This window comes from Apteryx mantelli, chromosome 26 (genome assembly GCF_036417845.1).
Source record: "Apteryx mantelli isolate bAptMan1 chromosome 26, bAptMan1.hap1, whole genome shotgun sequence".
Taxonomy (NCBI): domain Eukaryota; kingdom Metazoa; phylum Chordata; class Aves; order Apterygiformes; family Apterygidae; genus Apteryx; species Apteryx mantelli.
The window spans coordinates 5,938,370-5,953,761 of NC_090003.1; the positions used below are offsets into that span (position 1 = coordinate 5,938,370).

The 15,392-nt window shown below is 40.5% G+C and overlaps 1 protein-coding gene across 2 annotated transcripts in view; it reads right to left on the reverse strand.

Moving 5' to 3' along the window:
* Nucleotides 1-15,392, reverse strand: part of CTNNBIP1 (catenin beta interacting protein 1) — a 37,241-nt gene that overhangs the window by 19,911 nt on the left and 1,938 nt on the right. The window contains exons 2-3 of one of the 2 annotated variants that reach the window (XM_013960524.2): nt 11,163-11,212; nt 10,583-10,667 (exon numbers count right to left, since the gene is read on the reverse strand). In XM_013960524.2, coding sequence (XP_013815978.1) covers nt 10,583-10,667; nt 11,163-11,198 — 121 coding nt within the window. In that variant the 5' untranslated portion in view covers nt 11,199-11,212. Of the gene's footprint in view, nt 1-10,582; nt 10,668-10,842; nt 11,334-15,392 lie in introns of those variants that run through there. The other variant, XM_013960516.2, reaches the window with a different exon arrangement.

The following is a 15,392-nucleotide window of genomic DNA, read 5'->3' on the forward strand; positions in this document are numbered from 1 at the left end:
CAGTTTCGAGCAAAAACTGTGTCCCTCTAAAAGTCAGCAGCAGCACTAAAAATGTGCTATCTTTGTCAGATTCATGTGGCTGCCCCTAGCTGAACTCACCTCGCCTCTGTCACAACTTAAATAAACGGAAGGAACCTCAAGCTTACACGCTGTAATTTGAGAACTTCTGCGCTAAACCACAGGGCAAATCCTCTGAATAACAAGCACCTTTACTGCTAAAGGCTCCAAAATAACTGGAGAAAAATCACATAAATTAGGTTTCACTACTTATTCTTAAAAGTGCAAGGACAAAAATGAAGTCTATAGGGTCTGGTGACCAGTCCAAATTCACACCAAGGCTATTACCAACTTGTTCCTATCTCTGTTCTAAACATCAGCTCACACTTCTCACATTTTCAATTATACAAAGACACTTCCATGTACATCTTAAATGAACCTTAAGAAATAAGATCTGAAAATATTTTGCAACTGGGTATTTTGGGGGTGGGAGGGAAGAGTCCAAAATACTAGAAAGAGTTTAGCAAGACAGCTGAGGAACAGCTGAACCACCACCAGCATGAGCTTTGCTCACCATCTTAAATGTCCCAATAGACCCATGTGCTACAAAACGAACCATCCCAGTTTTTTTCAGGTGAGTTAAATCTTTGGCTCAGTTAAGATCACCAGCTCTGAATTCTGCTGCTTTGCTCACCTGTATTCACCTTCCTCTCCTGCCAAGTCAGAACATCATTTATTTTTGCCTTTGCTCAGTTCCAAGTTTTTGTCCCTCTGCCTAAACGAGCAGCAATTAGTTCATTTAGATTACTAATGTGTCAGGATGTAGGTAGGTCTGCATCACATTGCCTTCACAGCCTTCTCCACAATCAGGCAGGTACTACAAACAGCTGCTTGGCCTAGTTTCACCAATCAGCACAACTACCATGAAAAGTAAGATTCAGATTCTCTCTTGGTCATGAGATCCTGCCAAACCCCAGCCCTTACCACACCGTCCCACAAGCACAAAGGAGAATAACCGAACACCTTCCAATGGAGGTGCCGCTAGAATACAAGAAAATAAAATCATCTCTCAGACTTAGTCAAAATTCTTATTGCCACCATGGGCTTAAATTCCTAGTCAGGATTTAAGAGGATAAAAAACACACGAGGACCTTTACTTAAAACTCTGTGCATCCAATAAATTCCTCAGCACAGAGTCTGGGCTGTTCAACAAGATAAAGAGATGGCAGAATGCAAACTCCTTTCTAAGGACCAAGACTCCAGTTTCAATCTATCCTTATCCTTCTCTCAAAGAATTCTACTTCCTTGCAACGCTTTACACATAGGTTTTAGGCTGCTTCCAAAAGTGAGGGGTTTTTTTTAATATAGAAAACCTTAAAAGCAGTGAAGCAATGTTTACAAGTTCAGAGAAGTCCACAAGGCAGCTGTAAAGAGGTCAAAGTCTTGGTCTCCGATTCTATCAGTTAGATTGTGCTGCTTCTCCAAACACAGTTGGGCTAAATGGGTTTTTAAGCTAAAACATAAAGCACAGTAACTGAAAAGAAATATGTTTTTAAAATACATGTCACTGAATCACAACAGTATAAGGAGACTGTGAATCGACATCAGGACGCAACATGCCGAATGCTGGATCCTGGCAGCTGATCATCATCAAAGAGAAAACCAAACAGCAACTAATTTTGCATATCCTATAAATCATAAACAAACCTTTATCAAAAGCACTATCGAATCCTAATGTTTGTAAGTAAAACATAGAAGAATTCCTATTCTTGTCAGATATATTATACTGCATATGCGAAACACTCCCTGAAAGCTAACATTTCAGTCTGTATTTTCGTCACAAAAAGACAAGACAGGGAAATAGCAAAACGAGAACTGTCATGTACTGGACTGAAGAAATTCCCACAGCATTAACAGAACTTAACTGGAAGGCTGTTCATTCAAGAGTACGAATGGGATATGGAAGAATCTGAATCTAGACCTAAACGTAGGTAGCCAGCCTTTCCTCCTTTCCAGTTAAACAAGAAAAGATTCAACTAAGTTAATATAAATTTCAGCTTAAGATTTGGGGAACAGAGTACCTTTCACACTCAGGTACGCAGAATCCAAAGCTATTCAGAATTCAAGTTACATGTTCATTGATATTTATTGGCCTGAGCAAAGAAATACTAAGGTCTCTGCTGAATTCATGGTAATAATACCCCAGATTAATTAGCATTAAAGAAAGAGATGCCAGAAGCTGATGAAGCCATACAAAATGCACTGTTCTGTCAAATCTGGAACTGGTCTCTCCAAGTAAGGGTGAAGCAGATTTGGAAGTCAAACGGAAAGTTTTGGTTGTCAATATCTATCTATTTTGAAGCTAAAAATGATTCTATCCTACAATGCCACTAATCAATCCCTCTGTCATGAAAAAGACAAAAAATCTCTGCATTTAAAAAGCTGTAGTCTTAGTCTGAAAGAATTAAATCCTTCACTGAACTGTGCAAGTCTGTCCTGCTGCATGCAACACATACTGCAAAATGGACATAATTGAGGCACCTAATTTCCCCTTGTTTGGCATGCATAGGGAATGAAACTTAGTTCTCATTTATTTTTAATATGATTCACAAGACAGAATAACAAGTGAGAAAGATCTGTATGTTTCAGCCACGGCTGCCAGTACAGCTTTGCCAAAGCAACAAATTTGGGTTTGAAAATGTTCTCAGCCTTTCCCAAGCAGTAAATAAGGTTGCTCAGTAAGTAACTGGAAAAGCTGTCCTGTTCTCCAGCACTTCATTCCTCATTCTGCCCGAAGGAGGGCAGGGTGAGGATCACAGGAATGCTCTCGGCTTTGCAAGGCCCAACATGTGCACTGGGCAGAGCCAAGCACGCCTGCAATCCCTGTTCTCCGTTTGCCTGCGTACCAAACCAATCTGGCAGGGGGAAGAGCGTGAGCCCTGCCTCCGTTGCAAAAGGAAGTGTAAATATCACCTTCTTCACACAAAACGCGATAGACTGAAGCCACACCTTCTAGCAAGGCAGTAGCTTTGGGATGAGAGTAAACTGGACATGATTTGGAACCAGAAGACATAGGTATGCCTGAAAAAAAGTTAGGCTACTTCACAAGCAGCATGCCAAGGCAGACTGGGATTAAGGAATTTTAACTTCTCTTCTGGTGTAAGAGATGCTTCCCCACCTTTCCACACTAAGTTAGCTATCCTGAAAAGTTTATCATTATGAAAACAAAACAAAACAAAAACAAACTTCCCAAAAGTGAATTAAGGGCCCATCTTGGGCTTCCCTTCAGTTACTGACCCTGGACACAAGAATACAGTACGTAATGAAAAACATTACCTTTTATATTAGCTACCTTTTTTTCCTAACTAGATTTAGAACATCAGCTACCCTGTTTTCAAAAATGCATACAGAAAAAATCTGGACACCAACTCAGTTTAACAGCTTTATTTTATGAACACATGGAAACAGCTCCTCGGAAAACTCAAGCTCACCAGCAAGAACTATTTTGACTGAATGCTTTCAGTAGAGGACTCCAACATACAGCAACTGAAAATTATAAGATTCATAACTGTATTTCCCTCACTTTCACCTACACTGTCACTCTTATAAATTTGAAACCTTTAAGGGCTTTCTCTGCTGGGCAACGCTGCAGAAGGGCTCCTAATAAAGAATTTTAAATTATTCCACCACCACCACGTCCCCAGCCCCTTAAAAAATCACATTCCACTGGAAAAATTTTTTTTTAATGATACATTTATAAATTGTGCATGAGGCAAACTACTTAAGTACTCCATTTCATTTTAAAGGCATGCTTATTTAATGCAACAAAAACCAATGCAAGCCTTTGTTCCTTCCAATTATGCATCTCCCCTTACACTTTAGTCCTTTGTAATGCTGAAATTCAGAACGCCCACATTTTACTGGTATAGGAAAAATCAAAGTGAAACTGAACAATTTGCACAGTCTAAATTGAGCAAAAGAAAGGCAATAAACTGACAGTATAAGTAAAGGGGTAATAATTTACAGATTCAGTCTTAATAATTTAGGGTACTTACAGCAGACATCTGGCAAGCTCTTTAAAATGTAGGTTACAGCTGACTACTTCTTTAATATACTGTATCATTTCCAGTTATAGTCAAGAGAAATCCAATAGGAGTTAGTTCAGCTAGAAAAATATTTTTTTCTTGAATTCGGCTGGTTCTGTTCAAGGCAGCTAAAAACCTCGATTAAAGGGATAGGATTATAAAAGCTCAGATAAGGAGTTACGGTGAATAAAACCAACTGCTGCAGGTTTCATTTGTACTATACAAATTGAGTTAACAGCCAGCATGAATAGGTCCTTTTAACTCTACGATATCATTATCCAAGGTTAAGCTATTAGCCTCCACAGTTATACTATTGAGTACTTCAATGGTTAAAAATGGTCATACTGGGAAACTTATAAGTGCAAGGGGATGCTGCACCTTTAAGCCTTGTTAATTTTCAATGACATTTTACAGAGAACAGCTTGAGCCCTAAAAACCTTCCAAGCTGGAGCCTGAAACCTGAAGTCAGGAACAAGAGACAGCAAAATCCTGCTACAAATTTTCCTCTAATTCAATCTGACTCATGACCTTCAGCCACAGGCAGCTGGAGGCTGTGTTATTTCCCATCTCCAGAGGGATACAACAATGAAGAATCCATAACAGCTACCTATTTATAGGTGAAGAGTAAGAGCTGAAGTATTTAATGCGTATTTTCTGTCCTATTTTCCACATCTAGTGTTATCTTCTAGCTGATTCTGTAATCTGGATCCCAGTATCAGATTTTAGTCAATTTACAGACAGATCTCCAATGGAAGGTTCGCATCCCTCGAGCGTGAGATTTAGATTTCAGACAAGATAAAACAGTCCTCCCATCCTCCCTCCTGAAGAAGGAGGGGGAACAGCCCTAGCCACTGTCCTTTAGACAAGATAATTTATAAAAACAAGCAGCCTTCTTCCTATTATTTTTACAGAAGTGCATCACTTTTCAGAGCTCTGAAAGAACATCAAAAGTAATAATGAAGCACATTTGAAAAAGCTCCCCAGTTTAAGAAACAGTTCTAACATCAATGTTCAAGCTAACTGAAAAAATAAATAAATAAATAAACCCTACCTTTATAATCATCATTTTTATGAACTTAATCCTTGCCTCCTGACCTTCAGGCACACAAACATAAAATACTTTTTTTTTGCCATATCATAGCAGCAACCTCTCAAACAGAAAGCATCTCTCATGCCCTATGCAGTTAAAAAGAGACAGCACAGCACATGTTTTTAGGCAGTTCATGTCAGCCAGCTTGAAATCTCTGAAATTAAATGTAACATGAGCAAAATCTTAAAAAGATTTTTATTTCACAAAGGTATTCAAACTTGAGAGGAATTTGTCATTTTTTAAAAAGTGACAAAAACTTAGCTACAGCAGTTTATAGACAAATTTTATCCCAAGCCAAAGAAACAACTCTAAAGAAATGTTGTAATACCTTACTTTAGTCAAGATGATCTTCAACAGCTGAAATGAAGAGCGCTGCTCTTGTCCTAACACCTAGCATCTTTCACAGCGGCTCATGCACCTCATCCCTTATTTATAACAAAGCTACAAATCTTCTAAACAGTAAATTAGGCAATAATGATAGATAGCCAATGATTTTAACTACCAGGTATCCCACACGAAACAATTACAGTTGTAAAAAGGAGTTCCACATTCATGATCAAAACAACTGCGTGGCAGTGCTTTCTATGGACCTCTTTGTAAATATTCTAGCTTTTCAGAAATGGAAAACCAAGTTTCCAGCATACAAACATATCACACAATCTTAGTATGGGTTTTCTTGTTCTCAAGAAGTCAGCTTTATTTTTACAGGTTGATTTTAACTGGAAACTATAAACTAGTGAAAAAATTAAGCACCACAGATGTAACTAGTTAAAATTTTTATCAATACTTTACAAGAAACAACAAATTATTTTCAATGTATCTGTACCATTTTATACGGTAGGCATACTATTGCATATACACTGCACATATATATATATCTCCATATAGCGCTTCCACCTAGGAAGTATCATGTTTTTAGCTATTAATCACAGACACCAATGACAGTCTCCTTCAGGACTCGTCTGTTCTGCATTCATTTCAGAAACTGACCCAAGGGCAATACACACATGCATAAGGAAGATCCAAACCAACAATTGTGGTCACATCAGCTCCTGGCAGACTCAGCCAGCCTTATGACCAAAGTCACGTTTTCAAAGCAGCTCTGCAAGAAGTGGTAAAGCTGGACTTGCAGTGCTTACCTCTGAAGACTTACAGATCCTTAGCATTAAGACTGTGTTTTCCTGACAATTTCCATTTTTATTACAGAAGCCAAACTCAACAGGCTACAAAAAACTTCATTCATGGGATGTAAACAAACTACACTCACGGAGTATAAACACTGACAAAGAATAAGCTCACTGCAGAATCAAGAAATCGGTTCAGTCTTCATAATGAACTAAAAACAAGCCCACTACGTCTCTGCGAAAAAGTACAATGCCAGAATTGATGCAGGTATGTGTGAATGCCCAAGGTGCAAGTTGTTTTCAGTCTTCCTCAGTAATTCTCAATTGGCTTGAAATGGAACAGGAAATAGAAATACGCATGAACAATCATGCTTTCAGAATTACCGGGCAGCTCTAATGAAGGAACAGTTCAGTATTTGGTATGTTTCCAACCAAATCATTTCAATAATACTAGATTTGTATTCAGATTTTTGGCATTAAATTGCTCTGCTAAACTCTGGCTAGTGCAAAAAACTGACATTTCAGTCAATGTTACAAGACGACAAGCAACACTATTAATGAATCATAAACCCTTACAGAACAGTTTAAAAACAGAATCAGCAAAATTCCAGTAAGTATCTGTAAGCATTTAAAACAACAATAACATTTAATTTCAATTTACAAGCATGCAATAACAATCCCCAAGAAATAGAAGTACCATATTTGGAGTCAAACTGCCTGTGGTCTAGTGACCAGCTTCTCTTCTCAGCAGCTTAAGCACACTGCATTGTTATATTTAACCAGAAATGGCAGACATCATGAGTAATGCCTACTGGAAGGATTTCCCTCCACTATTCCACGTGCTGAAGAACCATTTATAGGCATTTCTTTGGTACTCATCAACATAGTATCTTTCCACAGATGCCTAGCATATTAGAGATAGCTTTCAATTTAAAATGTGGCCTATGCTGCCCTCTAATTTATACTGACATTTGAACACCATTAATCCTAGATCATATACATTTTACATTGAAAAAGCCTACAGCTCTTTTATAGTAGACAGATTATAGTTAACTAGATTTTTTTGAAAGCAATTAAAATGTGAGCTATTATTAGGTGACTATTTAGCACTTTAATATTTTGCAATGCTGTATCAAAATACTGTGCGTTAGCACCACAGACACTTTCAAATTAATAGCTGTTGACTACCAAAAGCATTGGACAACAGCAAGAAATACTGTTTTGGCCTCATACATCAACCAAATTTGCTTGAAAATAGTGACAAAGATACTCCTTATGACACCTACTCATCTCGCCTCTTTAGAGCAACAAAACACTACCTCTTCACTGCTTTCCACATGGATGCTCTGCATAATCATGTGAATGATAGTTAAAAAAAATTTCAAAGGAGTCCTTTCAGTTTTGAATCAATGTATGGTTTGTGGGTTTTTGTTTTTTGTTTTTAACCAACTAAAGAGGTATTTTATGAATAGGTCTTGTTGAAAGTCAAACTAGGAATTAATGACTACTTGTCTAATATGAATATATTCCTCGATCATCTGTGCTGCACTAACTACAGCACAGAACACTTGCATCCTCAGTGATCGGGTAGCATCATTAACATGGGATAACATGGGCAAGACACCTCTTCTCCTAGGATTATAATAATAGAATACTCATTAAGAACTTTTTCTGCTAGTATTTTAGAAACTAAATAGCTGTCTTAAAGGAACTGGCACACTTATGCATGTGATTCTTTGCTGCAGCAGTTAATAAAAAGCACAAGAAAAGGATTTTCAATACCTTCATTAGCTCACTAGACTAGACCGTGTTGCAAAGACACCTGATGGCAAGAGGAGGAAAAGGAATTCTGGTTAGTTTCAACAGATCATTTATAAGATTCATGAACCTAAAACAAATCCCTAACTGCCTATCAATTTTACTAGAGGCATTTTGCCATCTGTATTTTTTGGTAAAGTGCGATTACAGGGAAGGAAATTTTGTGTTCAGGAGGCTTCCTATTTCTCAGGAACAGGGATACAATTTCCTTCCTCTCTAGACACAATCCTCTGTGTAAAGTTAGTTGTATTAGTCCTGAACTGTGAAATAATCCTGTATGAGCTCATTAGTTTGACAGCAGAAATCTCCCTTTAACACTAGTGTACTAATACATGGGCCAGAGAGAAATAAACTACTGACTACAGGTTAAGGGTTACATGAAGTCCCATCAGTGCTGAATTTATTTCTTTCAGAATACAATAAAGACTGGAAAAATCACAGACTGAAAACACACATATGCTAAAGGCAACCAAACTGAGCTGCATGGAGACCTGTACACCAATTGTCTGGTAAGTCTGATCTATTCAGAGACTGACACTAATGAAGCTAAACACTTCAAACTGATTGTTCCAAGACCTCCTATATATACAGGAAGATAATCCCAGGTGTGTGCCCAGAGACCATTGACAACAACACTCAAGACGAGGCAGGTCCTTCTGCAAATTAATGCTACTGTGGGATTCCTCACCACTTTAAAAAGTTTCCCTGAACAGTGTTGTACGCATCAGCCACCAATTTGAAGTAGAACAGGGGAAAAAAAAGTTACTTAAGTTGCAGGCAGATTTCTGCACTTTCCAAACCCTTAGTAAAATTACAGTACATCTTTCTTATATTCGGTTTCCCAGCAAAAGGAAGGAGCTCCTAGCAGTTATGCCAGAAATTACAACTACTGAGAAAGAGTATAGAAACCAATATATTAAAAACAAAGGGCCAAAGATGTATCCCCACCCCCTACTATTCACACATACATAGTTTTATTTAAGATTTAAAATGTCTTTTGTAAAAGCCAGCGAAAACTAAGAATCATGACAGTGAGACATGAGAAAACTGTCAAAAACAGTTGTGTGAACTGTGAAAGATTTATTCTGCATCAGAGTCCTACTGTAGTTGCTGACTAAATTTTCAGTTAAGCAAAACCTTTCATGAATTCCACGTAAACCAATGAGTATTATTTGGCATCTACAGACATTCTTGAAAAAAAGCAGCTAAGCACATGTGAATGATCCTATTTTTCTCAGTTTGGCATCAACTCTTAATTATATTTTAAGTGTGCTATTGCTGACCATTTTAGCACGTTCAGTTACTGTGTTTATCTCAAAGTCTGATATTGTCTCTCCTGACCAGCTAAGCAAACCTCCCAGACACAATGAAATTATCAGCATTCCATACCAGATCCCGCACACTCAAAGTTAGGAAACTATTAAAATCATGGCAACAGACACCAGAGATCACTGTAGTTGTACTACCCCCTTTTCATTTCCACTAAAAATCGTCATCAGTAGTTTACTTGAAACTGTTGTAGTATTTGCACTGCAGCACTACAGAAACTCTGCTGCAAAAATTTAGGTCACATTTCCTTTAAGCTTACATGGGTGTGTGTACATGCATATTGATCTAAAGCTCAATGAAATTAATTAAAAGCTCCTCACTGACTGCAGCGTACATTGAATCAAGACCTAAATGACTTCAGAGGCAAAACAATTACACTTTAATTAAACATCACAACATTCTTGTGAAGTAGTCAGCTCATTTTATAGAAGGATAAACTGAGTCAGAAAGTTTCAGAGCTTGCTCATGGTCATAAACAGAGCTAAGTACTTAAGCAGCTCCCATATTTGTTAGTTATCCTCTACCATACAGAGAAAATGGACTTTCTAAAAATCAGATAAATCCTTGGGCTACATATTTTCAGGAACTAAAACAGAACATTCTGAGGTAAGTGCAATACTTAAACAAATTTATCAGCTCTACCTCTGTTCCCCAATCAGTAGCTAGTTTAGACACAGGAGTTTCAACTATGCAAGAAGCTCAATTTTTTAGAGTTTTTTTCTTTTCCATGACAGTTTATCCCCGGATAAGATTTTTAGGTTGTTAAAAAACAAACAACAACAATAAAAAAACAAAACATATTCACACTTATGATTGTTTTAATAAAACTGGCTTTGCAGATTTGATAAATCTTTCAGGGTTTGTAAAACCCTGAGAATACTTTTGGAAAAGCAAAAAGCACGATTAAACTCCTTAAATTCAAACAGACATTTAAACCATATATAAGCACTGTAATGTTCTGTCAAATCAACAGCAGTGAACAGAAATAAGAAATTCCCTTTCCTTAAGTTTTGGAGCATTTGTTACTTAATGCTTTCCCCAACGCTGAGTTAAAGGAAATCCCAAAACCAGAATTGTATTCTCCTTATTCGATTACCAAGTTTTTTTCATTATTTTTCTGATCTTTGGTTTCTTCTCACCTATTAATACTCCGTAGTTTTGCTCATTCTGGTCTATCTGCTTTTTTATTTTTTGCCAACCGAAGTTCAAGGACAGGCCACGGCTCTTTAAAGGGAAAAAGAACTGTAAGTCTCATCCATTCTCAGAGATAGAACAACATCAAGAACAGTAAACAATTCCTTTTTAAAAATGAAATTAAGTTTGTTATTACAAAGTTATTACATTTAAAATGTATAAAATGTTTCTCCCATATACTTACTAGCAAGCAAACATTACCTACATTTCTTAGGGTGTGGAGTAGGTGACAAAGTGTTTTCATTCTGCTAATTTACATCTTCAGCATACATCAGCATCAAAACATTATGATCTTCTGGGACTATTCATGTACTTGTATATATGCAAAAGCTTTTTTGGAACTAAAGTAATGGATAGTATTACTTCTCCAGCAAATCAGAACTCTTATACTGAAAACATAGAATATCTAAGATCTGTGATGTAAAGAGTTCTTTTAAAAACAAAATTTAAAAACAGGCTCTATAAATGAGAATTATGCACAGTTTCTGCTTATACGGTTTAACACTGAAGACCAGAAATACTTACATAAGCACTTTTAAAAAGAACATTAAGGGATCTCATGGATTTTGGTTAGCCTATAGGAAAAACATGCAAGAATAAGTGCTTTTTTAAAGAGGGCTCACTGGAAAACTATTCAATGCTAAGATTTCTTTACCATTCTTGACACCTTTCTTAGTAAAAATCAAGGTTTATTTTTGGCTGAATATCCTACCATACCATTCCAGAAGTACCACATCGAACAGTAGTAGTTTAAATAAAGAAAATGCATGATTAGTTTTATCATCACAGCTATTAAAATATTTGGAAACTTAGTAGAAACTTAAAGACATTTACTCTGACTATGTGGAAACTGAATTATAACTACCTTTTATCTAGAGGCTTATGCCAACTCTCATAGTAAACATCCGGCCCAGTTCTTAGGATTACAACCTAAAAGTTTGCCAATTAAGAACACTAATACCAGGTCTAAACACTTCTGCATTATGTTCAGAATGCTGCTAGGATAGATGCAACAGGCTACTTTCATTGCTATATTTCAGCAGGAAATTCAGTCTGATGACAGCTTGCAATAAAAGGAAATACAGTTTAGCATCCACATGCATGGAAATATTTCTGAAGATATCTAATCTTTCCTTTTTGAAACACCACCTACAGGAAGTTTTCCCAAACACATTCAACAGCAGCCTCCAAAAGCCGCTTGCTTCTCCATACGCTCAACACTTTGCTGCATTTCTGACATCTAAACCTAGGTCAAACAATGAAGATAGAAGCTTTGTAGTTAACAAGAAATTTAAGAATTGAAATATTTATTAAAAGGCATATGAACATATATATTCATTCCAGATAACACAAACATTCTGAAGAGGGAACAGTAATAAACAGTATGAAACTACTACAAACAGGTCAATCTCACACAAGTTGTTTCCTAGGCAAATCACCACCCATTAGCGTTAGTTATACCTCATCAAGAACATGCACATGTTCACTTGGTTTGCCTGTATACAACTGCAGAACTACTTTGAATTTTTAGATAGATGCATATCACAGTCAAGGTTTGCAATTACAAAATTTAGGTTTTGTTTCAGTCCATTTGTGGTTTTGATGAGAAAACAACCCCAATTGGTTTGGAATCCTCTCTTCTCTTGTAAAGTTACTGTGCTATGAGACCCAGTGAGGAAAGGTGGTAAAAAAGTGGAAATTCATACAACTACAGATTTCCCACAAAACTGGGATTGAGAACTTGCTTTTCGTGCGCTCCTAATACTTAATGTTAGGACATAATCTATTTAGTGAAATGTACCAGGGTTACCCAACTTTTTTTTAAGAGAACAGACAGAAGCTTCAAATTCTCTTCAATGTGAGGTCCCTAGCATAGCATTTTCTCTTTTGGGAGGCAAAGAAATAATCCCCTTCCCCCATACACCTGCACTGCTTGTGCAATATGTAGCTAGAGCTCCTGTATGCAATGGTAAACAGGCATTCAGGCAAATGACAGGCATGGTATAGCCAATATGCATTTATTACACTGATTCTTGCCAGACTATACAATGATTTTTCTGATGAAGATTTTGGTATCTTCCCAGTTGGACGTCAAAGAATACTGGAAGCATTTTTATATCCTATACAAGTTTTTAGAACTTCTGTTGCAATGTTTAAAATGAACTAAAACAGAACTACTGCTTTGAAGCAGTTTGGGGTAAGCCATAAAGCTTCAGCCAACAGCCAACCAATTATCAGTTAACTTGTTCAAAACCATGTTTGCTATTGCATTTATTCAATCTTACAGGGTTCCTTGCAGAATTGCACTATCAAATTGCACATCAACCAAACAAGCACTTAAATCATTTGCCAGAAATTCTAAATTGTACTGAGGCAGCTGCCAATTTCTACCAAGATGCTAGCAATCCCTAGTGTAAGAAAAGATGCTTTTCCAGCTAATGGTGAAGTGAAGCCACTCCAGCGTATCTGAAATACACCTGCCACCATTTTCCGTCTGTATCTGTTTGCCAAGGCAAACAGCAGGAAGCCAGCTTTGAGGCTGATAACAAAATAAGCCCACACTTAAAAAAGGAGTAATACTGAGTTTTCTGTATGCCCCTTCACCTCCAAGGCCCTTACTATCGAAATAAACCCCTTGAAGCATGTAGTCTGGCCTCACCCTTCACCATTTACATAATGTTTCTCCTTCAGCAGGCTATTTCTCATCGCATATGAGCTATAAAAATATCAAAAGCAAAAGTTTACAGCATGCAAACTTAGTGGCCACCAAAAAAAACACCAAGGTTTTGATTGTATAAATTTACTTAAAAAAAGAAAAAAAGATCATGTTCCCAAAACACTCAAAAGACAGGGCTATCAGTATGCTAGACTAGTCAGATCAGACGACTAAGCAAACTACCTAACTTGCCTCCAATTTTTTTCTTTTTTTTTTTTAATCATCACATCTGCAGTATGTCTTGCTCTCCTCTACAGAACATCAAAGCTTATTTTGCTAAATGTACCAAGATGAGGAACAGCCAAATGAAAGATGATATACAGCAGAACAAAATACTCTCTTCTGGAGAGGAGAGAAGGCAAATGCAAGTCAGCTCGTAGATGCATCCCGATGGAGCACATCCGGATGTTAAGCCGAAACTAGCATTATCTCTTACCTGCTTTCTGGAGCACTAATGTATTTGGATTTTGAAAACACGGCTGTCCCTAGTTTGATATTTGCTGTCCCTGTCTCCCGCGCGCTTCAAGGAGGGACAGAAGCGCGTCAGGCAACAAGCGCTGCCCACCTCGCTGCTCGACGCCAAGCTGCAAGTTACAGGTGCCGCCTCCGACCCTGCGGCCGGCTCCTAGCGGACACGCAGCCTTCGGCCGAGGCCGACAGCAGCAGCGGGCAAACCCTCCGCTGGAGACTCGCCGCAGCCTGGTGCCAAGGCGGCCGCACGGACCCCCCGCGGGGGCACCTGCGCTGGGCACCGAGGGCCGCAAGGCGCGAGGGGAGGCCGCCCCGGCCGCGGCACCTGCCGCCCGGGGGCAGCGGGAGCGCCGGGCGCGGCCGCCCCTCACCTGCCGCCGGGGCGCGTCCGGGCCGGGCCGGGCCGGGTCGTGCCGGGGCGGGGGGGGGCGGGCGCGGGGCGCCTCCCCGGGCGGCGGGGACCGGGCCGGGCCGGGCCGGGCGCGGCGGTGCCGCTCCGCAGGTGGCGGCGGGAGCCCGGGGCGGCGCGGCGGGGCCGGGCCTCGGGGCCGGCGGCGCGGCGGGGCGCGGGGCCGCGGGCGCCTTTGTTCGGCGCCGCGCACAAAGGGCGGCCGCGCTCACCTGCGAGGGGCCGCCGGCCCCGGGCGGCGGCGGGCGGCGGCGGCGGGCGCTCAGCGCGGGCGGGCGGGCGGGCGGGCGGCGGTGCCGAGCGGAGCCGGGCCGAGAGGAGCCGAGCGCAGCGCAGCGGAGCGGCCGCCTCCTCCGTCGTGACTCACCGCGGCGGCGGCCCAGGCAGGCGGGGAGGGAGGCAGGCAGGGAGAGAAGGAGGGAGGCGCCTGGGCGGCTCCGGGGGAGGGACCCGCCGCGTCCCGGCGCCCAGGGCACGGCGGCGCCGCCGCAGGCACCACCCGAGCGCGGGGCCGCGCGGAAGGGGCGGGGCGGGCCGGGGGCGGGCCGGGTCCCGGCGCCCTCCCGCCTCCCCCGCGGCCGCCCGCCGCCCCGCTCCCCCCGGCGGGGCACGCGCGGGCACCGCGTCCACTCCCTGGCACCAGCCGCCTCCTACCTGGAGGTGCGACCTGGGCATCAGGCGCTGAAACTAAGTGGTGCCGAGCATCCTCGCGAGCTCGTGCTCTCCAGCTATGCTGCGCGGCGGGCAGGCTTCAGCGGCACGGCTTCTCCCGTAGTGCCATGTTAGACAAATCACAGGAGCGTTAAAATGAAAACATAACCAGTCTGCAAAACTATTACGCTAAGGAAGTTAAAAATATATTAAAGATATTGCATGATTCAGTACGCATAGATTCAAGCCACTTCAGTAAATGTAGAAAATGCCACCTTCGGAGAGCCTCCAGCTAGACCGGCTATCCATTTGGCCATTCAAGCATTCATAAAAGTCACAGTATCAGAATCTGAAGTCCAACCTCAGGTCTTGAGGAAGTAATCTTTCCCCTAGACAGACTGAAGCAGTTTATTTTCCTTCCCAGTAAAACCAGCATGAACACTGAAAAATTAAGAAAAAAATTGGAAGATAGAAACCATAAAGTTTTCACCTCTGTTCCGACACTAAC